Source organism: Meriones unguiculatus, chromosome 11 (genome assembly GCF_030254825.1).
Source record: "Meriones unguiculatus strain TT.TT164.6M chromosome 11, Bangor_MerUng_6.1, whole genome shotgun sequence".
NCBI classification, from domain to species: Eukaryota; Metazoa; Chordata; class Mammalia; order Rodentia; family Muridae; genus Meriones; species Meriones unguiculatus.
In genome coordinates, this window is record NC_083359.1 from 34,180,001 (window position 1) to 34,207,120 (window position 27,120).

Sequence of the window (27,120 nt, forward strand, 5' to 3'; positions counted from 1 at the left end):
CTCTTACTATCATGGTTGGGAAAGAGTAGGTCCATCCAAGTGGAAACTGGGAAAGAAAAATCCTCATTTCTGCATCAAAAGTGAGAAATACAGCATCCCGGCCTTGATCTGTACCCCCTGTCCCTGAGTCTCCCTTACTTCCTGGGTTCCTAGAAGCCTCTCAGTGCCCTTAACTGTCCCTGGAATTCTGAAGGTCATGGATGATGGCTCCAGACAGACATGCTGTTTCTTCTTATACTCAGTGTCCCCAATTCTATTTCTTTCTTGTTCAAGTTCATCGCCCGGGGCTTCCATTTCCACCCTGGGTAAAACTCACTTGCTTTCCTGGGCATTTACATACTGAGATTAGTCTCAGTTTAGTTATTGCCTATCCGTGTCTCCACGGCACTGGCTTCTCGACCTCTGGCTGGGCTGGGAACAAGGACTGACATGTGAAATGTGTTAGGGGGGTGTCTGTGACTTTGGGTCTTCTCTAAACAGATGTTAAACGAGGCTTAGGGTGTCTGCACTTACAACACCATCTCCGGGGCTTCCACACAGGGACAAGTGTGAATGCGTCCGATCAGAGGAAAGGGTTGGATAATCAGAGATAACATTTCCTTTGCCTGTGATAGATAGCCACTTTGGAAATGTCTCCCATCCTGCTCTTTTTCCTTGGGTCAGCATTGTGGTGGAGGCAGTGGGTGGGGGATGGGGTCTGTCTCCGTCAAGATGTTCTCTACCAACCCCTCCAAGAAGAGAGCAGCCCAGAATTGTCTCTGTACAAAGGACTTGCATTAACTGTAATGAAGCAAATGACAAAATCAATAAAGCGGGAATTGCGCGGCTGTCATAAAGATGATGTAAATCCAGGGTTCACGATGGTTATGAAGCTATTTAGAATTGTAATTAAAACCAGCACCATTTTTTTCAAGATAAAAGCCCCTCTGACAACCATAAATGCAAGCTACAGGAAATTTTCAACAAATATATTCAAAATTAATGTATGGCACAAAGATGGCATAAATTAACTGAGGATAATCCATAAGCCTGGGCTTTGGAATGTAAGAGCGCCGAGTAAAGAGATTTCGATTTCACGTTTGGTTTTCAAGCAATGTGGTTTTCAATTTTAATCAAGTTAAAGCTTGACAGAGCACTTAGAGATCCCGAGTGAATGGCAGCTTTCTGACAACCACTTTTCAGGGAGACTGAAGGTGCTGTCTCTGTATTTGCCCAACTTGAGATCTGATGGCTCCGGTCATCTTACTCAGCTCACATATTCTAAAAGGAATCCAGGACGTGTGTAGGAGAAGATGACATTTTTGGTTTTGGAAGGGGCCTGAGGTAGGATGAGATGGGGAAGATGGATTGGCAACAGGACTTCCATGCTTTCTTTGCTTAAGGACTTACTGTCCTTGAACTTACTTATTCCTGAGCCCGGATTTCACCTACAATGGGGAGATTTCTTGGGAAACATCTCTCTACCTTTGCCCACCTGCCCATCTACCCACTCAACTGTCTGTCTGTAAGTCATTACAGTGCTGCGGTCTGGATGAGCATTCCTCAAATTTTCAACCGTGTGTTTAAATCGTCTTGATCTCTAGGGTGACACTGTTGGGAGGTGATGAAAAGTGTTGGAAGTTGAGCCTAGTGCGTGAGGTGGTACTTAGGCCACTGAGGGCATTCTCTCAGAGGATCCTGGGGGGCCCTGATCTCTTCCCATAGCTGTCTTTCTCACTTCCTGGATCAGGAGGAGAACGATGTTTCTAGAAGTTTCCACAATGTGTTACCTTCACCAGAGGCCCAAAGTAATGAGACTACTCCATCTTGAACACGGACTTCTTAAGCCATCAGCCAGAATAAACATCTTCCATTTCTAAGTTAAGGATCTCGGGCATTTTGTCATACCGTTGGAAAGAGAACTAACTAGAAAAAGAACTCACTTTCTGTTAATATGGACTTCTTCTTAAAGAAGACCCCAGCCCGAAGGGTGATTTGGCAGTAGACTCATAGTATAATGGTGGTGCAGGAGACCAGAGATCACTGGTTCTCAGCCCCTTCCTTCCAAAGGATGAGGAAGGTGAGGAGAAAAAGAAAGGATAAACTACTCCAAATCGTAAGGTGGCATTCAACAGGGAGAGAAGTCAGACCTGGGTTGTTAATGAAACCTGGGTGGTTAATGAGTAGAGGATCATGCTGTCTGGGGGAGAAAAAGTGACACATGATACACTGTGAAAAAACTAAGGTTGTACGTGATGAAAACCTGTAGCTTCTGAAGTGCCATAGATTTTGGATATGCTTGGGTTTTTTAAATTTAATTCGGGCTTCAATATTTAATTTGGGTAAGATACAGAGGCTCAGTGGGTCACAACAGAGGACTCTTGGGGACTTAGTGAGATGATAATACAGTTTTTATTTTCTGCATTTTATGATGGCTTGATCCTGTGTAAAGAGAGCTTTCTGGCAGGGAGATTGTCCCTTGTAGAGCTAGTTAATTCCTAGGAGTAGTAGACAGCTGAGGGTGGGCCCACCATCATTTATATGCAAACCAACCAATCATGAGCCTAGGCTCTCAAAGGCTTCCTTTAAATAATTCTCGCACCATAAGCCAGTATTTTTCCCTTTTCAAATCAGCCCTGGGCCAGGTATCATACATTCAGGATCAACTCCCACATCTCTGTCCCCACTGGACTCATCCATACAGTCCTGGGTTGTTTCCCTGCCTGGCCTAGTTTTTCAGCAGAAACCCCAATAAAAGCTATGACCCCTGCCTCACTCTGCTTCTTTCTTGGCTCTTCTGGGGCTTTCCACTACATCCCCTCACAGTAAGCCAGGCTCTTCATTTCTACGAAGGCTGTCAGTAATAACAAAAGTCTCTTTCAATGGCATTGGCCCGCCTGTGTCATTGTTCCATCACCTTTATGAGTTAACACCAGGAAACAAAGGAAGTCTCAGTTTGGCACAGCTCTTGCTGACTGTCCGAATAGTCCCGGGCAAATTTAATCTCCAAGTTGTAAAAGGAGAAATTTGGACCATGTGGTTCATTTCTTAAAACCCTTTCTAGCTTGTTAAGTCTGTGAGTCAGGAGAGGGAGGCGAATTCTGAGCCCCACAATGCAATAGGCAGAAGGGCTGGCTGCAGTAAAAAAAAAAAAAAAGAAACAAAAAACCAAAACCTGTGTGCTTGCCAAGCTACTTATCATAAAAGCACTTCCCATGCCCACTTCAGCAGTAAAACGGCAAAGGAAGAAAGTCATTTTTGGAAATCTAATTGCATTAAGGAACTAATTCCAGAAAAGGGTCTTGGATTGGTAGCTCACCAAGAAGATTCATCTTCTGCGTGACAGCTAAGAAAATCTATACATCTACATCGCATTTGTACTTCTTGATGCAGGTTCCATCTTGTGTGTGTGTGTGTGTGTGTGTGTATGTGTGTGTGTGTGTGTGTGTGTGTGTATGTGTGGTGTGTGAGGCTTCAGATCAAAGTTAAGGCCTTACACATGCTGGGTAGATGCTCTGCCACTGAGTCATACCTCTAACCTAGATTTTTTTTTCTCCCACAATGCTGAGGACCTACCATGGAGCTACATCCTAGCTCCTGCATCAAGGGCCGTTTTTCTGGGAATTTACAAAGACTGAAGCAACTACATAAAGAACCCAGGTAGAAGTCCACTGGCAGCACCGTTTAAGATGGCATAGGATACAGAAAGTCTGTCCACTCTGATGGAAACCATCCAGGCTCCAGGGCACAGGATGAGTTAGCCTCTTAATGTTCCAAGCGAGAACCCCTGGGCCAGGAGGGTGGGTGTCTTGAGGAGGAGAGTAGAGATGAGTCCTCCCTTCCACAAGCAGCTGGGGAGCCACAGCAAGATGGAACACAGAGCTGTAAGAGATCCCAGCCCCACTCCCTACCCAGCAAGTCTCTAGTGGCAAATCTTGGTTCTGCCCTCTCTTTATTTTTCATGTGGTTGGACAGCATGCCTGCAGATGACATGGGTCAAAGGAATACCCTGGGATATTTAAAACAAATCATGGGAGAGAAAGGGTAGATTAAAGGGAAAGAAGATTTTAGCTTAAAGAAAAGTCTTAGGAAAATCTTCTTGTGTTCTAACTCCCGTGTCCTCAAATTTGAGTTTATGAAACTCCAAAAGCTGGTTAGAATTAACTAAGATTTCCCACATGGTGATGTCCTCTTTACTACTCGTGATGTGGGCTGAAGGTCCATCACTCAGCTACACCTCTCTCACATTCACTTTTTCTTTTTGTCTGCAATAACCAAAGGTCTCCTAAGAGGAAGTCATGCCCTCCTTCATTATCTGGCCTTGATACCAATGTGAGCTGGGAGTTAGGGAGACATACTGCGAGCCAGCAGCCTTCAGATCCACATCAATTCTGCCTGTTACATCATGTTGAACTTTCCGGATGGCTCAGTGTGTATATTTTCCCATAAGTCAGTGAGCTGACTCTCCTTGCCCCCAGGAGTCATATAGAGCCAGAGACATATGCTCAACTTGGGTGTGGTGTCTTTTTTTTCAGAAAGACACAAGCAAACATTTACCATTTATGGGGTTTGTGAGCTGAATATACTTAAGCAGACAAAGCGATATCCAGCAGTGATCTAATTGACATTTTAGTTGGGCATGAGAACTGGGGCCAGCCCAACGGCAAGCAAATTCATTTTCCAAAGGTCATGGGGTTGGCTGCTGGTGATTCGTTGTTGAAAGATATTTCAGGGTTGGTCAAGGCCACAATCAGAGAGGCCTGTGGAATACAAATAATTCCCTCACTGGAAACAAGGAGCCACACCTTGGCTGTGGGTATGTTTACGCAGATGGTGGTGACCACAGTTTCCAGTTTACGGAGGCCTGAGGACTCTGGCTTGGAAGAGGACATTGGTGGCACTGATGCCAGCGAAGTGGGTGAAACAGGAATGTTTTCTTCCTTTAGGCTAAGATAAATTACAGGGTTTAACATATAAACAGATATGTGTGATAAAAGCATGTTCTGGAGTGTGTCAAGGAGACTAGGGTGAGAACAGCATCCTCTGCCCATGACCCAGGTACGATAATTCGCTTTTTCAGAAGGCGTTACAAAGGTTCCCAGTGAAACTGTCCACAGATATTACACATGTATAAAGGCCTAGAAGAACAAACACAGGTCCAGAGGTTCCTTCCCAAATCTGCAATGCTCAAGCACTTTTCACAAAACAGTGCAGTATTAGCATAATCCCACTCAATCCTCTAACTGTTAAATCACCTCTAACTGTTCCCACCCAATCTGCAATAAATGTAAATACTGTGTGAGTCATTGTTAGACTGCTTGGGAAATAGCAAGGAAAAATCCAATACATGTTTAGCACAGACACAATTCTCCCTAAATACTTTCAATCCATAATTGGAGGATGTAGATCCCTCAGACCAAGGGTTCCAGGGCCTGTTCAGGCCATCTCACACCTTGTTTTCCCTCGTGTAAACACTGGGGGCTGTTTGTGTCAATCATGAACATCTCTCTTACTTCTTTTAAATATCGTATGACAGCCCAATGAATGAATGACCACTCCACAGGTCATTTAACCAAAGTCCCATTGACAGGGACTTTGGTAGCTCCTAAGACATTTTCTCTACACATGACACTTCGCCTATACATTACCAGAAACTTCTGAGGATATTACAGTCATGAGGACTAAGTGGGTGGCTTGCAGGGTCTCTGTCATTTGGATGCTGCCACTAGCTGTCCTGTGAAAGGAGTTATACTGGTTTGTTGTTCCTGGTGCCAGGGTCAAAGGTTGCCTTCTCCTTTCTCAGTTCAGTGTACTGACAGATTGTTATCAAGCAGTCAAGAAAAAGAAAAAAAAAAAAAAAAGCCCTTTTAATCACCTCTACATTTCAAGGGAATAAGTTGAATGTGCTGTCTGGAATCAAGGCAGCCATGACCAATATATATTGATTAAGGCTCTCTTTGCCAACTTGGGTTAGTTTTCTAAAACTCTGAGACACAGCACTGGGTTTCCCTACTCTGATATTTGTTGCCATTGTTTTATATGTTTACTAAGGAAAATACTTTTTTTAAAAAACCAAACCAAACCAAAAACCAACTTCTCTTTACCGTAGAGAAATGCAAACACAGCCACACAAAGACTTAAACTGTTGTGCACTCATGCAGCCTTATTCATAATAACCCAAACTTCGGGAGACCCTACATGCCTATCAACAGAAGAATGGATGAGCCACACGGGAGCAGCTCCATACCACGGAATGCTGCTCAGCCATAAAAACAAAGTGCTGACAGACAATGTAAGGCAAACTTGAAAATACTGTACTAAGTATAAGAAGTGAGCTAGTCAAGACAATAAATGATTTTGTTTATGGAAGGAATTCTACAGGCAAAAACTATAGTAAATGAATGCAGCAGCAGGGGCCCCGTGGCGGGGAGGGGTGAGCTGCATGGAACATTCTTTTTTTTTTTTTTTTTTTTTTTTTTTAGATTTATTTATTATTTATACAACTGCACACCAGATCTTACTATAGATGGTTACGAGCCACTATGTGGTTGTTGGGAATTGAACTCAGGACCTTTGGAAGAACAGTGTTCTCAACCTCTGAGCCATCTCTCCAGCTCCTAAGGGAACATTCTTAGTGGTCTCTTCAGGATGGTTCATTTGTGAAATGCCTTGATCAGTATGGTAAAAATGGTGCATTCTTTGAAATCAAAGGTGGATTATGCTTTAATGAAGTTGATTAAAGAAACGGAACCATTTAAGTGTCTACCACCTAGGGATAAATACTGCTAGCTTTGTATCTTTGTGACTTTCCCCCCATGTCAGTATGGACATATGTAAATGATTTTCAAATTTTTAAGTGTACTTTTTATTTTCTTTTATTTCTCTTTCAACATGCGGGTGGTTGCATTTTGTTCACTTCAAAACCTTAAAAAAATCTCCTTTCACGTTTTGAATGGCTTCATCCCCTTATCGAAGGCTTTCTCAGTCCTAGCAGAAACAGGAGTGAGTCCCTCTGCCCTCCCACCTCCTGGTGGAGTATCAAAAATGATAAGGACACTCCCCTTACCTCTCTAGTGTCTCATGACACAGCGCAGGCTAGCCTAAAACTTGAGGCAATCCTCCTGCCTCAGTTTCCCAAGCACTGAGATAATGGGTATTATACGTCATCGTGCATGCTCACAACAACGAGGGCGAGACCTTTCTGAAAGGCTCCTTGCCTTTTCTCTGGGAGGAATACAGTTTAATCTGGCCTTGGGCTGATGGCAGCAGCTCGCAGCCCGACAGGGTTATTTTCCCAAGGTGCAGCTACGGTTCCAGCAGCCACTGAACACAGGACCAAACTCTACCCATAGCTGGTGCGTGTTCACAAGAACCCTAACGGACCCCTGAGAAAAGCAGAGGGCCTCTACTGTCTGTGGAGAACAAAAACCTCCGAGTCAATGAAAGAAGGCATTGTTCTACGACTGCGCTCCACATACTCAAGGCCCCTCAGTCCAGAATCCATTGTGGGGATTGGGACCTCCCCCCACCTCCGAAAACATGCCCAGGGAGCAACAGATTCAGAGCAACAAAAGCTTGGGTAATGAGCACAGAGGAGTCGGGGTGAGCCACAGCTCCCCACCCTGTGTCCCTCAGGCGTGGGCAGACGGCAACACACACAGCCAGCACACTCAACACTACCCAGCACATGTAGGCTCCTCCTGCTGCCCTCCGGATGCTTTGTTCTTGTTTTAATTCTGGATTGATTTCCACCAGTGTCTTGTGAATCATTAACAATTTGAGTAACATCCTTGTGGGTTTCATTTCCACTGTGCTGGGTGACCACCCAACCTTGCTGATACTAAATTTCCTCATCTCAGTGGATGTCACAATAGTTAGTCAAAGAGCAAGAATCTACCTTTGAATGCTGTGTCACTGCCTCACCATTACCTAGACAGTGATTCAGCTGCAGCCTTGAGTACTCATGAAAAAAAAACACAAAACAAAAACCAAAAACAAAACAACAATCAAGCATCAAGATATCAAATGCTTGCCCAAGATCAGCGGGAAAGACAGTATTTAAACTCAGATTCTCCTCCATTTCAGCCTCAAAGACTGTACAGTCAGCAAGAATATAGGTCCGTACCTTAATGCCACCAACCCAGTCCCTGGTAGAGAAAATCCAAGTCCAAAGTCACTCGTGCTGAGGTCAATTAACAACAGTCCGTGTGAATGACTCTCGAGAGCATCTGCTTCTGAATCAGGTCAAAGTGCAGACTCCCAGCCCTTGACGAGAAGCTGTCACTCATCCCTTCGTCCACAGACCCCAGGAAATGCATCCCTAACAGGATGCGGAAGAGCCTGGACCAGGTGCCTTTCAAAACATGTTGCGGAGATTCTACACATGGCCCAGAGAGTGTTGAGACACACTTCCAATCCTGGCACTTGGGTATGGGAGGCAGGAGGACCAGGAGTTGAAGGCTACCTTGGTTATATAGTGAGTTTGAGGCTAGCCTGCGCTAACTGATGCCCATCTCCAATAAACAAACAAACAAACAAGCATAGAGAGCAATTCTAAAGCAGGCCGGGGGGTGAGGGGAGTGAAAGGTGTGCTGAGGTCTTTTGAGTTCTCAGCTCCCCACTCTTTCTAAAAAAGAGGTGACAGCTGGTGACAGGATGAGAGGATGAGGTGATGCCGGCGACAGGGCAGCCACACAAGTGACGTCACTCAGAGCAACAACTTCTGGAAAGGAATAATGAATGGAGATGAAGACTGTGCTTTGCTCCTTCGGGATTTAAAGAGTCTGGGATGCTTCAGTGACAATGCCCACAGCTGTGTGATTTAGAAAGAAGCAGGACAAGTCCCCTCCCTTCAGGATTGGGACAGGTCCATATCCTAATGGCATGAACCCACTTCCTGGCAGATCAATTCCCAAGGAGGATTAACAACAGCCCATAAGAACGAGTCTCAGAAGCGTGTGCTTCTGAATCAGCCCTTTCCCGGTCATCTCGACTGCCACCACCAGTGTCACTCTTTCAAGGCCTTTGGATACATGTGGATTTTAATCGATTTATAGAATATGGCACCGTGACTTGCCAACAAATTAGCAAGGGTCAGATTATTGGCACCTGGGGCTGACTGTAAGGCAGACAGCTAAACACCTCTAGTCACTTCCTTCGTCTGCAGAAGGTTGGCCCCAGAAGTAGGAGGTGAGCCATAGTCAGAACTGTGGCTGAATCTGACCATAGGTGATATGATTTAGCTTGCATGGTGTAGACACATGGTGTTCAGATAACTTCCCTACCTCTCTCTGTCCCTCTCTCCCATCCTCCCTCCTTCCCTCCCCGCTTCCTGTGCTGAGGATCAAACTTTCAAAGGTAGGTATTCAATCCCTCATCCTCACATCCAGCATTTTAAAAGATTCTTTTGGCTGGCAGTATGGCTTGGTCAGTACAGCCCTTGCCTTGCATGCACAAAGCCCCGTTTAATCCCTGGCATTACAAAAATAAACAAATACTTTAGAAATATTTTGTCTAAAAGGTGCAAATATTCAAAACCTGATAATTGATATAGAAAGTTAAGTGTTTTACTTTGCTCAAGTAACAACATTAACTGTTAAACACTAGGCCCAAGTGCATCTGCTGTTACTAAATGGCTGGAAACAGCCGCACAGAATCTACATCTCCAGTCAGCCACAGTGATGCCTCAGACAGCACTCAAGTGGCATCCATGTGACATGTGTCAACTTGCAGTATTTGAGTTTAAAAATCACTCACTGAAGGGCTTAACTTTGACATATCACTTCAGAGAAAGTGCCCAAGACCAAACTCCTGACCCCAGAAGCCAAGGGCTCAACTGTGGGATGATGTGCTCAGAATCCGGGGAAGTCGATGAACTGCGAGCAGGGTGCGGAGCGTTCGCACTCATTCAGCGTGTCTCGGTGCCACATTCTGGACTAAGTTCTTCCCACTTGTCATCTCATTCGATCACAGTGAGGACTTTGGCCTGGTCAAGGTTTAATCATCATCATCATCATCATCATCATCATCATCATTTTGAGGAGGCAAAGGTGAAGAGAGGAAAATTATAGGGCCAGAGGGCCAGCAGCTGGCAAGCACAAAGAGGACCCTATCCACTCTATCAGAGGCATTGGTCTTGCTAGGGACAGGTGAGCAGGAAACCCTGCCCTTAAGTGTGTCTATATGTTTTGCTACTTAGTAGTTTCTTCTTTTTCTCACCTTTTATCTCCCTCCCCTAGTTTCACCCCCTATCACTAGATAGGAGAGAAAGAAGGATAGAGGGTTGAGAGAGAGAGAGCTGTGAATCTGATTTCTTTCTTCTTGATTTTTTCTTTGAGCATGACTACTAGCCAACCACCACAATCCCCCTGAACAACCAACAACCACCTACAGCCCCCTCAATCCAGGCCCTAGCATTTATATAGCCTCTGAAAAGTTCCCAGAATTCCAAACGCCACACAATCGCAGAAACTATCTGCTGCTGGCACAACCACGTCCCTGCTAGAGCATGAAGCAAATCACAGTCAGATGCTATGAACAGTCCGAAGCAGCCCCACACCCCACACCTGGGATTGAAACAAAAGCACATTCTTGCAATATTTCTGTGTGTTTGTAAAGAAACCAAAATTCCAGAATTATCACTACATCTATATGAGCAGATCTGTCTAAAAGTACAGGACAAATGACAGAAGAGAGTACCTATCACTCAGTTTCAGCTTATTGCTGACACATAGTGGCAGGGCATCTGGTGTTGTCAATACATTTGATTTCCCAAAGACACCAGAAGTTCAAGTTCTTAAACTAAAGTCATTTGTATGTACACACACACAACAAATCCTGGGCCTTTCTCTGCCTCTGAGCAGTGTGATTTTGGAAACTCCACACACAAAAACAATACAATTTTGCCAGAAAGGGTGTTTTGGTCCACACTTTCTGAGTTCCTTCAATTCATTAGTCAGCATAATGCAGTGGCTGCAGTTACGGAGTCTGTATTTAAGGTCTGAGTTCAAATCCCAGCTCTGCCACTTTAAAGATGTGTGACTCTGGGCATATCACTTTACTTCCTGTGCCTTATAGTTTTCTCACTTGTCAGCTGTTAATGAGCATAAGGTTGTCACGAGGATGAAATGGGTGAAAGTTAAAGAGAATCAGCATTAAGAACCCGTGACTGACCAAGAAGATTGAAGAATTCCGTCTGACCTGAACTGTCCATTCTTAGGCTGCCTCTGTTGATTCTGTGTGGAGGGCAGGCAGAGATAATGATATTTGGGATTAAGCTACGAGCTTTCCTAGGAACCAAAGAAATACATCAACCCCAAGCCTCCCAAAATATCATTTCTATGAGCACAAGAAGAGTACAGGTTCCATAACAGAATGCTATTTAGACGCAGCCTCTGAAATGCGCTGCTGAATCACCCCACACCGTGTACACCACATCTTAGCCACTGGCACTTAATGGTTTGGCTAGGCTGACTCCTTGGCAGAAAAACCCATCATCTGCAATTAAAAGGAACTGTGGTTTGGGCACCTGTGCCTGAGGACTGGTTATCAGAGAGACTGTCAACCAAAGCCAATGCTCGTTTTGGGTGGAAATGAACACACACATTTACTCAGCACCGAATTCTGTAGCCTTCACTCTGGCACGGCAGTGCCCTGTCTGTGGATATGTCACTCTTGGTACCAGAGTCTGCTATGAAGCACCAGCCCCCGGGGAAGGAGGGAGAGATCACGAGCACCCAGACTGCAGGTCCTAAAAGCCATTGTTCAGTCTGTGGCACCAGCAACCCTTTTATTTACTCAGCAAGAACAATTCGATCCCTGGCTGACCATGTGTCCTTTAGTGGATCTATGAGGGACTCTCTTTCTAGGACCAACCATTTCCCCAAGACACCAAGCAGTTTATCCAGGGCTAATGCTGAAAGAGAGGTGGGCAGGAGAGAGGGCTGAACTTAGCCATGCTGCAGATCTCAAACCAGTGCCCAAGCTGGCTGAAGCCCCTGGTCCCTTACCAGAAAAAAAAAAAAAATCACCTGCTCATTAGTATCCAACCTGTCCTTTCCTTCTTCCTCAACCTGTACGTGAGTGACAAGAAGACCAGAAAGGTGACCAGGGACCTGGGACAATCCTGCTTCCGGCTGCCTGGCAACTGGTGCTTCTTGACTTGGCAGCTGGGTTTATCTCAGTGACTAAACCTATCTTGTCTCCAATGGGAGATGGTTTTAAAGAGCCATCAGACTTAGCCATCTAGTCAGACTTGACAGGCTGGATACTAACCTATGTTTTTTTCAAGTATACCTGGCCACCATGCTCTTTACTCAACAAAAATCTCATGTTGACCTCTAATGTCTAGTCAAGGTAACTTAAATCTTATCATCATTAAAAGATGAGTGTCATGCATGGATTTTAGAAGCATTAAAACCAAATTTGCAATCTCTTGACCTTATGTCAACAGAATAACAGATACGGAAGCTGAGGCAAGAGGGTCTATGACAAGTGAAGGACAGTGTTATTAGCACCACCTTTAAGCAGCATGAGGTTCTCAGAGTCCTGGGGGTCAGAATTCCTGCCTGGAGTTGAGTGGGTTAGTATGATAAGCAGGACCATGTTCCCTCTGAATGGTCTTGCGGACAATCCTTGCGGATAAGAGCTGTCTTATCTGGATCCAGGCTGTCCCCATCCTTGGCATTTAGTCTTTTCTCTCTCTTCTGGAACATGCCTTTTCTCATGTAAAGATGCTTCCTGTTACTCTAACCCCCTCCCTCAACAATCCAGGATAATACACACATACATTTCAGCATCCTTAATTTAATCACATCTTCAAAGTCTCATTTACCCAGAGATCAGGATGTGGACACTTTTGGTGTGTGTGTGTGTGTGTGTGTGTGTGTGTGTGTGTGTGTGTTTTATTCACTCTGCCACAGGTTGCCACAAAACTTGGTTCTTCTGGGCATTTCTAGTACTTTCTGTGACTTAGTAGTGACAGAAAAAAAAAAAAAAAAGGATTGGGTGGATGGGAAAACAGGCTGTCTTTTCATCTGACCCAGGAAAAGCCATAATTCTGGATGGGATATCTTCCCTGAGAGAAATGGGAGGGGGTGTGATTAAATTGTTTTTAAAAGGTAGTGCTGTCTTGGGGCCAGAGCTCTGTAGATATGACCTTCTTTGGAATGTATTCATCTGGGAAGGGACTATTCAGTCATTAGATGTAATAATTTAAGCCAAATTAATTCTCTGAGAATGAGATAAAAGCAGAAAAACTGATTATTCTCCATAAGATCCCCAGGAGTGTAAATTATTTCCAGTTACCACATAGAAGCTGGTGCAAAGAAAGAGGTGTATAATAAGCTTGTGATCACTTGAATGCAAGAGTCAGGGTTTGAACGCAAGCATGGCTCTCACCTGTCATCTGCCCATCTCAGTGGAAACAGAGCACACCATCCCTGCCCTGGTAGGTTCTTTAGATCAAACTGGATCTAGTCTTGGATCTTCTGTGAATGCTCTGGATCCATCTATGCTAGGCACTCCATCTATTCCTGTACAAGTCTCCCTGTCCCTAAGATTCCTGCTTTAACACCTGAAAAACTCAATATATAACTATATATAGTTATATGTAATCTGTTTATATATAAAACAACTATATATGTGTGTGCTTATATATATAAGCTACTGTGGAGGGCTGTGAAAACAAGGGATTTATGGGTACTTTGAAAGCACCTATTTTGGGGTTCTGGAATAGAAAAAGGGATGAGTGGGAGGAGTGGGGAGTTTTTAGGGCACTGAATGCACTCTTGCTTGACAGCATGATGGCTGCTACACATCTGTCCACACGCCCAGAATATACATCAAGTAAACCTCACCTTAAACTAGTGATCTTAGAACCGAGGCTGTGAGGGTTGCAAGAATTGGGAGATCCTTTATATATATTCTCTTTAATCTTTTCCTAGACCTAAGGGTGCTCTCAAGAATTACATAGTCTATTAATTAAATAATAAAGTCTATTAATTAAAACACTTTGGAGCTATCTTGGTGTTCTTTTCAGAAACCCTTTCCACTCATGGATAACACAGCCTATTTCAGGTCTTGACTGGAGCAGGAACGGGAAGGCTTTTCTGGCTGGTCAGGATCCACTGTTTTCTTCAAGATGTATTCTGTCCATCCCACTAGACTGAGGACTTTTCCCAGGCCCTCACTAACTGCCCGCACTGTCCAGGGAACATTTTCTAGTCTTGCCAAAATAAGCTCTCTTGCCTACGAACAACTCTTGCATCTTCCAGGGCCCATTTCCATCTATGTCTAAAGGAAAACAAAATTCCCATTTATGAGATCATGGTGACAATTAAATGATAGGATACAGAGACTTCGTGCGGACCACAGAGAGGCAGACAAACGAAAGGTGCACAGCTTCCTGGCTTGACTCCTTACTAGTTCCTTAAAAATGCCTTACACAGCGCAAGGCTAAGGCTCATTCTGACTAATAAACTTGCCCGAAGTACACAGAGAGTAAACAGAAAATCTAGAATTGGAAAAAAATTTCCTCATTTTTTTTTCTGCTCTAAAACTTGTATTTTTAATCAGCACACTCAACCAGTGATGAGATTAAGGATGTGAGCATCAATAGATACCAGATTGTCTAAGTGTGTGCTCCACAGCAACACTCGTCATTCTGTAAGCCCCTTTCATTTCTCATTCGATCTAAAAATCTCCAGGCAGGCACTCAGTCCCACAGCAAAATTCTCATAAAATCTCTGGGTCCAAGTCTAAGGGGCCTGCAAGCCCCGTGCAAGCCTTGGCAAGGCTTCCGGGGATCCATCCCGGATCTTTGTTTAAAACCCCTTGCTTCCTGTGGACTTTACGTTTAAGGGGGTTAAATATCTGTGACAAGTTTGTAAAAAAAATTTGGCCTACAAAAAAAAAATTGTCCCGGATAATAAATTTTAATGCTGGATCAAGAATAATGGTCTCCATTAGCCTGAAAAAAAAAAAAAAAAAAAAAAAAAAAAAGAAAGAAAGAAAAAACCAAAACCGCAAAGGCTCCTCTGGGCTTATTCTTGCTGCCTTCATTTCATTCTTTGCTTCCAGGACATAATCATGTTCCCCAGTAAGGGCTTTGGCGGTTCTCTATACATCAGAAGCTTTGCTGAAAACCATCCATTCACCCAGAAGTTTTTGTTTATTGTGTACCTACTGTGTGGCTGCAGAGAACCTTGAAAGTCAGACTTGGTCTCCCCTTTATATACTGTGCAGTCCACTGGAGAAGAACAGCCATGTACACAATCATTACTAAGGACAGGTGTTAGAAGAAACACAGAAACCAGCACAGGATGCCAATAAAAAACATAGAGCTGTGACTGTGGCTTTCTTCCGGGCAATGTCCAGGCAGAGTTTCTTGGGCACTTACCACCACTCCTCTGCTTTTGGAAAATGTTGGACCATATGTTTTCCGGACTGACACAGTCTAATTGACCTATTTCTTCTGTTGTTTTTCTCAGCCAGTGTTTAAGGATCACTCACGCTGCTAGCCACAGGGCAGAGGGGGACACCTACTACATTAACCTGCTCTTTGTTCAGCTGTCTCTCTCTGTAGACTGAAACTCTTCAGAGCGGGGATGGAATGTGGTTTAATTTCTAGGAATGACTTTGAGCCTGGTGAGGGTAAGGACACAGTGACGATTCTGACAGGGGTATAGAAAAAAAAGGAAGACAAAAAGCAAGAAACAAGGGAAGGGAAGGATTGATAGGAGGAAGGAGGGAAGAAAGAAAGGAAGGAGGGAGAGACAGATGGAAAGGAAGGAAGAACAAAAGGACAGAAAGAAGTAAGGAAGGACAGATGGAAGAATAGATGGAAGGAAGGACAAAGAGAAAAAAAATAGACAGAAGGAAGAATAGATAGATGGAAGAAAGGAAGGACAGAATGGAAGGAGGGAAGGCTAGCAGGCAGGCAGGCAGGCAGGCGCCTGCAGCACAAGATCTGAAGCCAGGAACACACAACAGGAAAAGCTCCCACACTTAGGGACTTTGGGGAGTACTGCCTTGTGCTAGACAGGAAATCTCAAATCCCTCTTCAGGCACAGACCTGCCCCCCTCTTACCCCTGAAAAGGAATGGCACCATTCCTATATGTCAGTGTCCATGGAGGTTACATGCACAAGGTCCACCTCTGCTTCTACTTGATAAGCTGGTGGCAGGCACTGAAGTCAACCCAGGTGGCCTCGTGTCTGCATTCCCCTTCCAAGTTAGGCTCCCATAACTTCTGAATCCCTGTCTAAATCTCCACACTGGCCACTCCAGCTTTATTCTCTTCTGGAAAAATCTGTCCTCACTGGTTCTGGAGCCACCATTCTTCGGTGACAATCTCATCAAACTTCTTTCCTTAAACCATCATCACTTTGGCTTCTGGTGTTCAAGTCTCTCCCCTCAGCTTTCTGTTCTCTAACTTTATTTCTTTCTTTCCTCTTGTGCTGGGTATACCCTAGGCACCCATTGGTGACTAGCATTAACTCTTCCACATACTTCTGTCTTCTTGGTGATTTTTTTTTCACACATTGCTCCTTCTGTTGGGAATATCCTGGTCTAGAGTGAACTCCTATTCATCCTTCAAAGCCTAACACATGCCACTTCCTGAGTAAAGACAGAATCACTATGGTTTCCTGAGTTTTTCCACATCTTTGCCCTCATGCCCAATGAAACCTGTCATAGTTTTCTTTGTGTTCTCTGATAAAAATCTGACCAAAACTACTTTGAGGAGGAATGGGTTTATTTGGCTTACAGATTACATCTTTGAAGGAAGCCCAGGCAGGAACTACAGACTGAACAGAGGCAAGAGCCATGAAGGAAAGCTGTCTAACATTCAGCTATCTTTAATACAGGCATAGCGCACCTGCCTAGGGGATGGTATCACCCAGAGTGGGCTGGGCCCTTCATTACAAGAAAATGCCTTACAGGCATGGCCACAGGCCAACCCAAGGGAGTCAATTCCTCACTTGAGGTTTCCCTTTTCACAGATGTGTCAAGTTGACAACTGAAGCTAATTATGACAGAGCCCTTGACCCATGTCCCTCCTACACATGCTGGTCCATTTGTCCATCCTGTTGTTAAGCTGCGAGCCCTTTAAGTATAAGGATAGTCTTGTTCCTCTTATAACATTATTTTTATATTAAACCTTGGAATATTGTGCATGGATTCTAGTGGGTAACATTCCCCCAATGGTACTAGTGGGACAACGAACCTATCTGTGTCTTTGATGGTTTTGACCAACCTTACCCTCTGTCATCAACTGCCTGGTCACTGTGAACCTCTTGGTGATAGGGACAGGCAGACCATGTATCTACAGATTAGTTCTGTGAGACATGCAGAAACGCGTTGATAGATGAGCAAGATGGTTTCAGGAGTTGACAAGTGCTTTAGAGAAACATAACTAGGTAATGGGATAAATACAGAGGGTTGTGGGGTGGAGAGGGGCCTTGGACAGAGCACAGCATCGGGTGCGATTGAAACAGCAAAGAACAAGGATCCTGAGGCAGGTAGGTACTCTGGTGACCAAGAGATGAAAATGGACTCTGTGTGTGTGTGTGTGTGTGTGTATCACACATGAGCGCATGGCATGTGAGCTGAGCCAAGGGGCATAAATCATATAGAGACATGATTTGGGGGTGACCAGGAGTACAGGTGCCGGTTCAGGTAGGTTGACCGAGTGATCTGCCAACACAGACGCCACCAAGGAATTGGGCCTAGTGTCCCTCCCTGCTCCTCCCTCGCCATCTCGTGGGGCGGAGACAGCTCTCATTAATCTCTGGTGGAGGCTGTGCTCCTGTACAGCCTAACTAGAGAACACAAAGACTGCCTGCTCGCCTTTGTTTTCAAACCGTCAATTCCAAATTCTGCTAGCTGGCAGAGACAAGGGCTATTGATTTTCCCTTCTGGAATGCGTGTCCTACAGAGTCCTCACAAATAGAAACTGAAAAACAGAGGGAAACATGACTGCCGAGAAAGGCAGGGCCAGGGGACATTTCTTTTTAAAACAATTTGTATGGGGGTTGGGACTTCTCAAGCCCTACCAGAGGACGGCTAATTCTTTCCATTCTGCCTTAGCTCTGCATCTTTCTGATTTCTCTTGCTTTCTAGGTGCACCTTCATTTAGTACCTAACACAGTGCGTGTATACAGTAGGCACTTAGTACTGGCCCGGTGAATGACAACACACAGGTGGTATCCCCCAGTGCTTTCCTGCAGATGAGTTTGTTTGAGCAACTGTCTTGTTTTCCTTTAAATTTAACACTCTTAGCCTTCCAGACTGGCCGCAGGATGGGACCATACAACCAGCTTGCGGTAGTAGCTGCGTGGAGTTCCCAACTAATGACTGTCTTCTCCAGAGGACCAGGAAGTACTTAGGGGCTTCCCTCTCTTGCCTGAGATGGGGCAGGGTACCAAGTCCCTGAGCAAGAGTGTTAGGCCAGTGCCTCCCCAGTTCCGTGGGTTTTCAGACATTGCTGTAACTGATGAAAGTTACGTGCTTTCCTCCTTGCCTGAGGCACGGTGTGGGGGTGGGGAGTCACTCTGGAGAAGAATATTCGGTCTTCCTGTGTTCTTCCCGTTACTGGGACTACTGCAAGGGGAGGAACAAGGGTAGATCCAAGTATCTGTCTGGAGTTCATGGATAGCTAGCCAGAGTAACAGCTGTAGTTTGGGTGGAAAATCTTAGCCTAATGTTGTCTGCCAGCTAGCTGTTACCAAATCGCACATATTGAGGGGGCATTAATTTTGTCACCTGCAAAATGGGGGCATCATTCAAAAAAGCTCTTTCTTCTTGAAAGGCACATAGGGATGAGCAGAGAAAATTCATTTCAACATTACAGAGCTTTCTTTTCAAGATCCCGGCCAGTCTTTGATTTTTCTCCTCATGATGCAGCATATAGTGTCATGGATAAGTCCAGTCAATTGTCACCTTACATATCATTTGGTGTGGTTCTCTAATAGTTCATTTTTGGTCGCATTTTACACGAGGTAATAGATCAACAGCAGTGTATTTCCTGAGCCACACAGTGTGGTGGAGAGGGGCTGGGGCTTTTTCTCAGACAGACTGATGCCACAGCTGTTCCTGAAATGTGGCTCCTTATTATTCACTAGGCCAAAAAATCTCCATGTGGGTGACCAAGTTCTAACAGCGGTTCTTCTTTAATGGGTCTCCTGAAAACTGCTTCTCTGAAAAGTACCTCTGATTGTCCCTTCCCTAGCCTCCTCTCTTTGAGTGATAATGGGAACAGAACCTAGGCCTTGCACATGCTAATCATGTACTCTACCACTGAGGTGCACTCTAAACCCGAAGATTCAGTTCAGTTTCATCATCACCTTTGCCCAGATGCCAACCCTCCATGAATTTGCTGTCAGCTCCAGTCCTGCATCTCCATTTCCCCAAATGGCATCTTCTCTTGTGATTACAGGATCCTTTGATCTACCTCCCTTGCATTAAAATCAAGAAAGTCCAGAGATGTAGTGTGGCTTTGCCAAATGACCTCAATCAAAAAAGAACAAGACAGGATGTCAGATTCACCCATTTTCCAGGACATAGATGACTCTGTCCACACTGTCCATGGAGGAGAAGACATCCCTGCACACCCAACACAATGACAAACTAAGTCTTCATCCTTCAAGCCTAGCTCCTGAGTTTTCTGTCTTTACTTAACAAAATCTCCGAGAAGACAATAGTCTCAGATCTACACACATGACTCTCTGCTTGCCCCCAAATGGCATTCATCAGGAGCTCAAGTTGTATCTTGATGTATGCATGGATTAATGACTAGGAGAACTGGCCATCACTGTATTGTGCTCCTCAACTCACACTTCTTTCCCCTGCTTCTAAAGACTCACCAGACACCAGGTTCTATTGGTGTGGTCCCCTCCTGGCTCCTCCTTGTGGTTCCTCTTCTCTTTACTTCCCTTCCAAGCTCCAGACCTTATGTCCTTGGACTAGAGAAAACTTCATCTCCTGAGCCCAGACCTCCCATCTTCCACAGTTTCCTGTCCATATTCTTTTAGGATAAAAACCTCATGAGATGTCTCAGTATCTGCCCTGGACACAACCCCTTATCCAGTTTTGCCCTTATACTTTGCTTTCCCTGCCTGCCTTGTTTACTCTGTGAATTCTGAGCATTGCTCTGGCTCAGACAATTACAGCCTGCACCGCTACGACAACCACAAAGGTATGCAGCAGCAACAGCAGGTAGAATGTTGGACACACCGTCACATGTCAAGCACCGCACAGAGTTATTCATACGCATTATTTTATTAACCTTCATCAAACCCTAGGAACTGAGGCCAATTATTAGCCTCATGTTCCAGTGGTAGAAACCAATGCTCAGAAGTGTCAAGGCATTTACCAAAGGTCACAGGCCCAGTACCAAAACAGATGGAATTCATACATAATTCTCTCAGACAGCCAAGCCATGCTCCTAACCTCTAGGCTGCTTTGCCTAAAGCTATTTTCTTCCTCTGTCAGCCCCCCAACTCCGCAGAGCTGCTCACTTGCAAGTTTTCATGTTATCGGTATTTTATTGAACAACCTTTTCAGTGTATGTGCTTTTTGCCCCTGATCACACAGTAAGCCACGAGAGAGAACAGGAATTACATTTCTGGGCCCTTATCGGTTTTCCCTCATGTGTACATTGCTAACTGAACTGATCAAGAGAGAAAAGCACTCCATTCTCCGTTAGTTTTCTTTTTCTTCCCTTAGGTAAATGAGTATGGTTCCCCTCTCTTCTTCCTCAGCCTGCAGGGAGATAAGGGATAAAACCCAACGAGAGGAAAGTCCTACATTCAGGTCCTGAGTCTTATATCCAGGTAGGTCATCCATAATCTAAACCTTTCTGCATGTCCTCAGGACACCACAAATGAAAATTCCATACCAGCAAACGGCTTTATGCACGAAAGTTGAAACAATAATCCCCCCAACCCCCCTACTGCATGTAAATGGCCTTCAGGCAGTGCTTGTGGGATAGCTGTATAACACAGATGGGTTTCGTGTTTAGATTTTCAGCCTGCTTCTACAATGTCTCTTATACAAACATTTCAAAACCCGCAGAACCTGAAACTCCAAAGCCTTCTGGTCCCAAGCCTTTCTGATAAAAATAAATAAATAAATAAATAAAAATGCTCGTCTTCTGAATTTGCATAGACTCTGTCAGGGAGACAGGCCTGCCAGCATTTACTGGACCAACTTGGGAACTGTGAAGCTTTTACTCCTGCGGCCTTTGTATGGTTGTAGATATTCCAAGAGGAAAGTAAAGTTCCCCCAAAACTCCAGTCACTACCGGGAACCACTGTGGGACTGAATTACTTTCCTGAGAAAAAGAAATGCAGTTGACAATTACACGGCCCTGTTTATACCCGACCACAGTATGTCTGTTAACTGATCCATGTAAAATTACCACCACAGGACCACACAGATCATTCTGTTTGTGGAAAGTGTTTGGTTGGGGCTCAGTCATCAGAAAGCTGGTGGACATCAGGTTAGTCATTGTGTCTCTCAGGACCCCCATTTTTTCCTGTCCTGGCAATTCTGGGATATTAATTAAGATGATGTATTGGTCTGAGTTCATGGTAGCCCTAAGCTTTTAGAATCCAAGAGACAAAAATACTAGAAAATCTGGTGAAGGTGCCATACCTGGGTAAGAAATGGGGCTTTCCTCATGCGCTCTGCCACTTCCTGATGTCTCTAGCCCCAAAGCTCTGCCTTAGGTAAGGCCTACACCTGTCTACAGAGCCACTCATGTGTTCTGTCCACACCTGTGCCACGCCACCCTTCCCTGATCCCAGGGGAAGAAGCAGGCAGCCTCCCTGTCCTAGAAGCCTCGCAAAGTCATCTCTACAGCCCAGCCCCTCGCCTTTCAAAGATGCCTATGCCCTCTGTGTGCTTAGCATGTTAAACGCCAAAGGTTTCACGAGGTCCAGGCCCCTAGGGCGGGAAGTGGGAGAGGCAGATGGTCTGCATCTGGAAGCCATCACCGGCTTTCTGGCTATGCTAGTAAACCAAAACTCTCTGTTTGTTACGGTGTGTGTGTGTGTATGGCAATTGTAGGTTTTTGGTTTGGTTTTGTTTCCTTCCCTTTTAGTCTCTTACAAGACCGCTTAAGTTGAGTTTGAGCTAATGAAGGAGGCTGGTGGGCAGACATGCTTGCTCAGCCAAACCAGATGGTATTTCTGTGCGCTTCACCAAAACAGGCTCTGAAGCCATGGTATGGCTCTGTGGGTAGAGATTCAGAAAGCACATGCCTTCTAAAGGCAGGGACCCTGGAACTGGGGAGTTCCCATAGGACAAGATCACGGTAGTTAGGTAAATCTGAATGTGGAATGTTAGGATAAGTTTGCCTCTGGACTGTGGTGACAACGTGTGTGGGTGTGCCCATGATATAACTGTGCAGAGCTGTTCACACTTGCTCTAGCAACCGGGGTGTGCAAAGGAAACCGAAGTCAGGAGGCTCAGGCCCATGGACTGAAGTTCGCTTCCTGCTGGCTAGGGGACTAGAGTTATGCAGAATGTTACTAGTGGGGAACCCTGCTCCAGGGACCTAGCTATGATTTCTTGACATTCCCTGTCAACCAATAATGACTTTTAAAGAAAATGTGAATGAAGAGCAAACAAATGAAAGTCAAGTGCAGTAGGGATGGACTGGAACATGTCCCCAAGGGCCTGGAAAACAAGTTCAAACAAATGCTGCTTCATAAGAGGCTGGTGACTAAGCCCATTTTTAACAATGACTTCATCACCATCATCATCAGCGTTATCACGATACCCCCCACCACCTTAAGGGCTTGAATTGATTAGATACTATGAACGAGGCTTTTCCCTTTCTTCCGCTCCCTCCCTTCTTCCATCCCTCCATCCCTTCCATCTTCTTAATTGCATAGAATCTTTACCAGATTACCGTTCCCATGCTACACAAGACCCTTGGAGAAGCTAGCTGGCATCACAGCCACGCAGTCAGGCTCTGGCCCAGGAAGAACAAGGCTTTGTGAAGCTCCCCTTCTTCCAGGCCTCTGGAAGAAGAAACAGGGAGCGCCTCCTGTTTCTTACTCCTTTTCTGGCCAGAGGGCCCAAGTGAGGTCTGTCTGTGACAAAAGCAACAGAAACAGTACTTACAGGTTCTTAACGTCTGCGATGCCTCGGAAAGCCTTCCTCGGGATGCCCTGGATCTGGTTTTCGCTCAGATCTCTAAACAAGAAGAGAAGAGGCAAACCAGTCAAAGACCCAAACGGCATTCTGTGCATCTCATTATGATAACAAAACCCTAGGAGGCTGCCTGTGCAGCCCACCAGAAGTGTCTGAGGGGCTGTTTAGTCTCAGGCCCCTGCCTATTACAAGCCTACACATTGTTTGACAAGCGAGGACTTCTGCAGAAAGTTACCAGGCGAGGGGGGTGGGAGGATGCCCCCCCCTGAAGGGGCAGCTTGCCTCAGGCCAGGCACTGTGGGTGGTCTCACACCTCCAGGCCATGAGCCAAAGCTCCAGGTTATTTGTTACACATACACACACACTGCCCCCTATTCAGTTCTGGCACCTCCCAGAGAAGATCCTTACTCCCCTCCCCTCAAGAAGTCCCTTTCCAACTCAAGGTCAGCGTCACTCAGTCTCCCATTTCTTGGGAAGTCCTTTGATGCTCAGGCTCTCTGCTCTTGTCATTTGGGGTTGGAACTGAGCCTGGTCGCTGGGTTTTCTGATAGGCACTGAGGGCCTCTTATGTATTTCCACATACCCCATTCAAAATAAGGCCCCACCCCTCATTCTGCACTGGCTGCTTCAACATGGGTACAGAGCATACCCCGTGTGGCTGGCTCCAACCCAAATCTTCTCCTAGCATTTAAGTGTCTCCCAGAGCCCCGATTTCCTTCCCCAGAAACCGTGCAGGCCTTTCTGGTTTGGTTTGTTCTCTGGTTTCGTTTGTATTTTAATTTTTTTTTTTCTGGACCAAACACGTGCATTTGTTTTCATTCATCCAAGCCTGCTTGGATCTCAGAGAGTAATCAATCTGTAAGACCCACGAGGGCCCCAGGCACTAGAGGCAGCACCGCCAAACACTGCAAGCAGCAAGGCTATTTCTATACAGCCACATGCTGCAGGAGCATCTTCAAAAAGGGCTGTGGGAAGAAGATGCGTGCGTGAAGATGGAGCTGCCTGACTGCCAGCCCTCAGTGCTTTCTTTAGACATAAAAGGTGTATACATACACATACTTGTATACACAAATATACATGCCTGGTATTTTGAAAAAAGAAAAAAAAAACCTTAAATAACGAGGGGGGAAAATATCCAACCACAGACGTAACTACTGCTAACAATTACACACAGTGTATATAAATTTCACCACCATGGCTTCCTTATATACGGCCTATTCTAAACCGTTTTTCACATGTTAACGTCTGTCTAGGCTCTTAGCAAGCACGTCCATGCCAACATTTTTGACGACTGCACAGTGTCTAACTGTATGGTTTGTTGTATGACTGCGTTGTTAATGGGTGTTGGCTCAACTTCTGTCACGTAAAGAAATACCAGGATTAGACGAGTAAGATGGCTCAGCAGGTAAGGAGCTTGCTACTGGACCCGGGAAACCTGAATTCCATCTCTGGAACCCACAGAGTAGAAGAAGGGAACCAATTCCTACAGATTGTCCTCTGACCTCCACATATGTGCCACAGTATGTGCTTATAAGTGTGTGTGTGTGTGCGCGCATGTGTGCACGCGAAGAATTCTTTTTAAGTGGAAACACTACGGCCCATTTCTCTGTCGATATCCTTGGGTATGCTTCTCAGGCACTTCCTTGGCACAAAGTCCTATAGTGAGAACTTGCTGGACACAGCTTAAACCTGTTCTTGCTGAGTGTGCCTACAGATGGATTTGTGATGGACGCTCGCTCACACTTTTGAGAGCGCCTCCTCAAATTCTACTGAGAACTTCAAACATACGTGGCTGAAGAGAGCAAATAGCTGTGTCCTACGGGCAGTCTATGGGGACACTTTGCAAAACGGGAGGCGGGGAAATCAGAAAGCAGAACAGAGACATCATCCTCCCTGCCCCCCTTCTGTCACCTGCTGATAAGCGACCACATGCTCTGAGCTGCTGTCTGAGCCTCAGGACAGTTGGGCTACCTCCATCTACTTTCCCGGCTCCTAACGAAGGCTCTCTATTCTGATAGGGAGCACCTGTGAATCCTAGACACTTCTGGGGCTGCCTAGAAGAGCGCTCCCCCATCTCAGATTCAGTTTCCCCCTTCTACAAACGACGTAAGTAAATTCTGATGCATAATGAGCTCTGGTGCAGGCTCCCCCAGCCGGGCCTGATTCAATGAGCAGGGCTCCAGCCTGGAGTCGGGGCACTGAACAAAAGCCCACGATGACAGCAGAGGTCAAGCAGTGTCACCCAGGCCACTCGGCTGTTCTCCATCAGCCTCCACAGAGGGGGCCCAGGTCCTGTCAACTGACTAATGCAATTTCCACCAGGCATCTGGGCGGCACCGGAGGCTCCCGCAGCCACAATGGGCCCAGTCCTTCCTGTCGAGGCCAGTCTCCAGACCACAAGCCTCTGTCCAATACCCTCTCAGCTTTTGCTGTTATCTATGGCTGCTAGGGAGATGGGGCCTGGCCACATGTCTGATAAATGGCTGATGAGAAAAAATCAGGGGAGGGGGAAGAAGTCAAGAACTGACAGCTTTAACCACTCCTGGAAGGCAGCCGGAAGAAGATAGTGCCTATTCCTGAAAGGGCATTAACCTATTTTAAACGGGATGCGTATCAAAATATACTGGGCAAGCATAGTAGTTGCACAGAAGTTGTGCCTTAGAGTGCTGGGCGATGAAGATAGGGGCTTGGTGCTTAAACAGAAAGAGATGGTGTACTGAGGGGTGATGGTTCTCATGGGCGGCCTGTGGACAAAACCCAGTGTTTGGGCATACAGCTGCTTTGGTTTTTCTGGCTACCACATCCTTCCTGTAAATGTACCCAGCTTTTTAGAGAGCCCAATAAAAGACATAGCTTTCTCTCCCGTCTCCTTGTCACTGTATTCCTCCACCCGACCCCTGTCCCAACTGTGTAAAATAGTAGATCGTAGGGAATTTATCCATTCCCCGTGACAATCTGCTTGTAAATTTCATTAATTTTATTTTCCATCGAGCCTCTCTTCTCTGGCTAACAATACCAAAGTCATGCATCTGCAGGATTCTATATTGATTTCATAAATACCTCCAGTGGGCTGACAAACTGACAGATTTAATGGTGTTACTGATGGGGCGTGGAGGAGGGGTCAGGGCTGGGTGCCCCCCCAACCATCCCTTCACAATTATCACAGGGCCTTTGTGAGGCTCCCTAACAGTGTGTTCATCTCAGCATGATGTCTAAGCACAAGCTATTGTTAAGTATGATCCTTGAGAGAGTCAAGAGCAACCATTTAGGCTAACAATTAAATAAAAATAACAAAATCTAGCCGTGATACCTAAGAGCCTAGTTCTGGCCAATTGTCTAATATCTAATCCTTCACAAGAGAAAGAAATACGCAGAAGTGACCAGGAAGGCATTGTTTTTAAAACCTTAAATGCAAGAAAGGTACAGGTTAAAGAAAGGTTGGGCTGTGCTAAGTGTGCTAGACTTTTTTTGGGGGGAGGGGGGTGCCAGGAAGAAAGATGGCAGGTCGGGAAGGCTTTCTTGGTTGGGAAGTGGGCTATGGATCAGGATGCCTTTTTAAATAATTAGGCCTCTGAAAGCTAAGGATTACTGCATTAGCTAAAGTGCATTTTCCAGCTTCCGGAAAATGATTAACCGACTGATTATTCCATCCCAAAACACAGGACCAAAGAGGACTTATTAAGGAGACAGTAAGTCAAATAGGAGTTGGCAAGAATGGACACATGCCACAGCCAGCCAGCCCTCCCCCAACCTTTTTAATTTACTAAAATGCTTTGGACACAGATTAACTTTCCTGGCAAATTTATTATTGCTTCATCTACCTTGAAACAGAAACCGCGGACACTTTGATAAATGGATTGAAAGGTTGTCTAGTTCCAGAGGAGCTTTTGAAATTCTTCTTGGGCTCTCTCCGCAATGTCAGGCATGCTTTGTTTTCAGGGCAGCAGTGAATGACAGTCCTTGTCCCCTCCCCCCCCACGCA

At 45.4% G+C, this 27,120-nt stretch overlaps 1 protein-coding gene across 2 annotated transcripts in view; it reads right to left on the reverse strand.

Moving 5' to 3' along the window:
* Positions 1–27,120, reverse strand: part of Slit3 (slit guidance ligand 3) — a 594,183-nt gene that overhangs the window by 179,706 nt on the left and 387,357 nt on the right. For both annotated transcript variants that reach the window (XM_021631471.2, XM_060363864.1), the window contains one exon: positions 23,109–23,180. In XM_021631471.2, the coding sequence (XP_021487146.1) occupies positions 23,109–23,180 (72 nt within the window). The remainder of the gene's footprint in view (positions 1–23,108; positions 23,181–27,120) is intronic.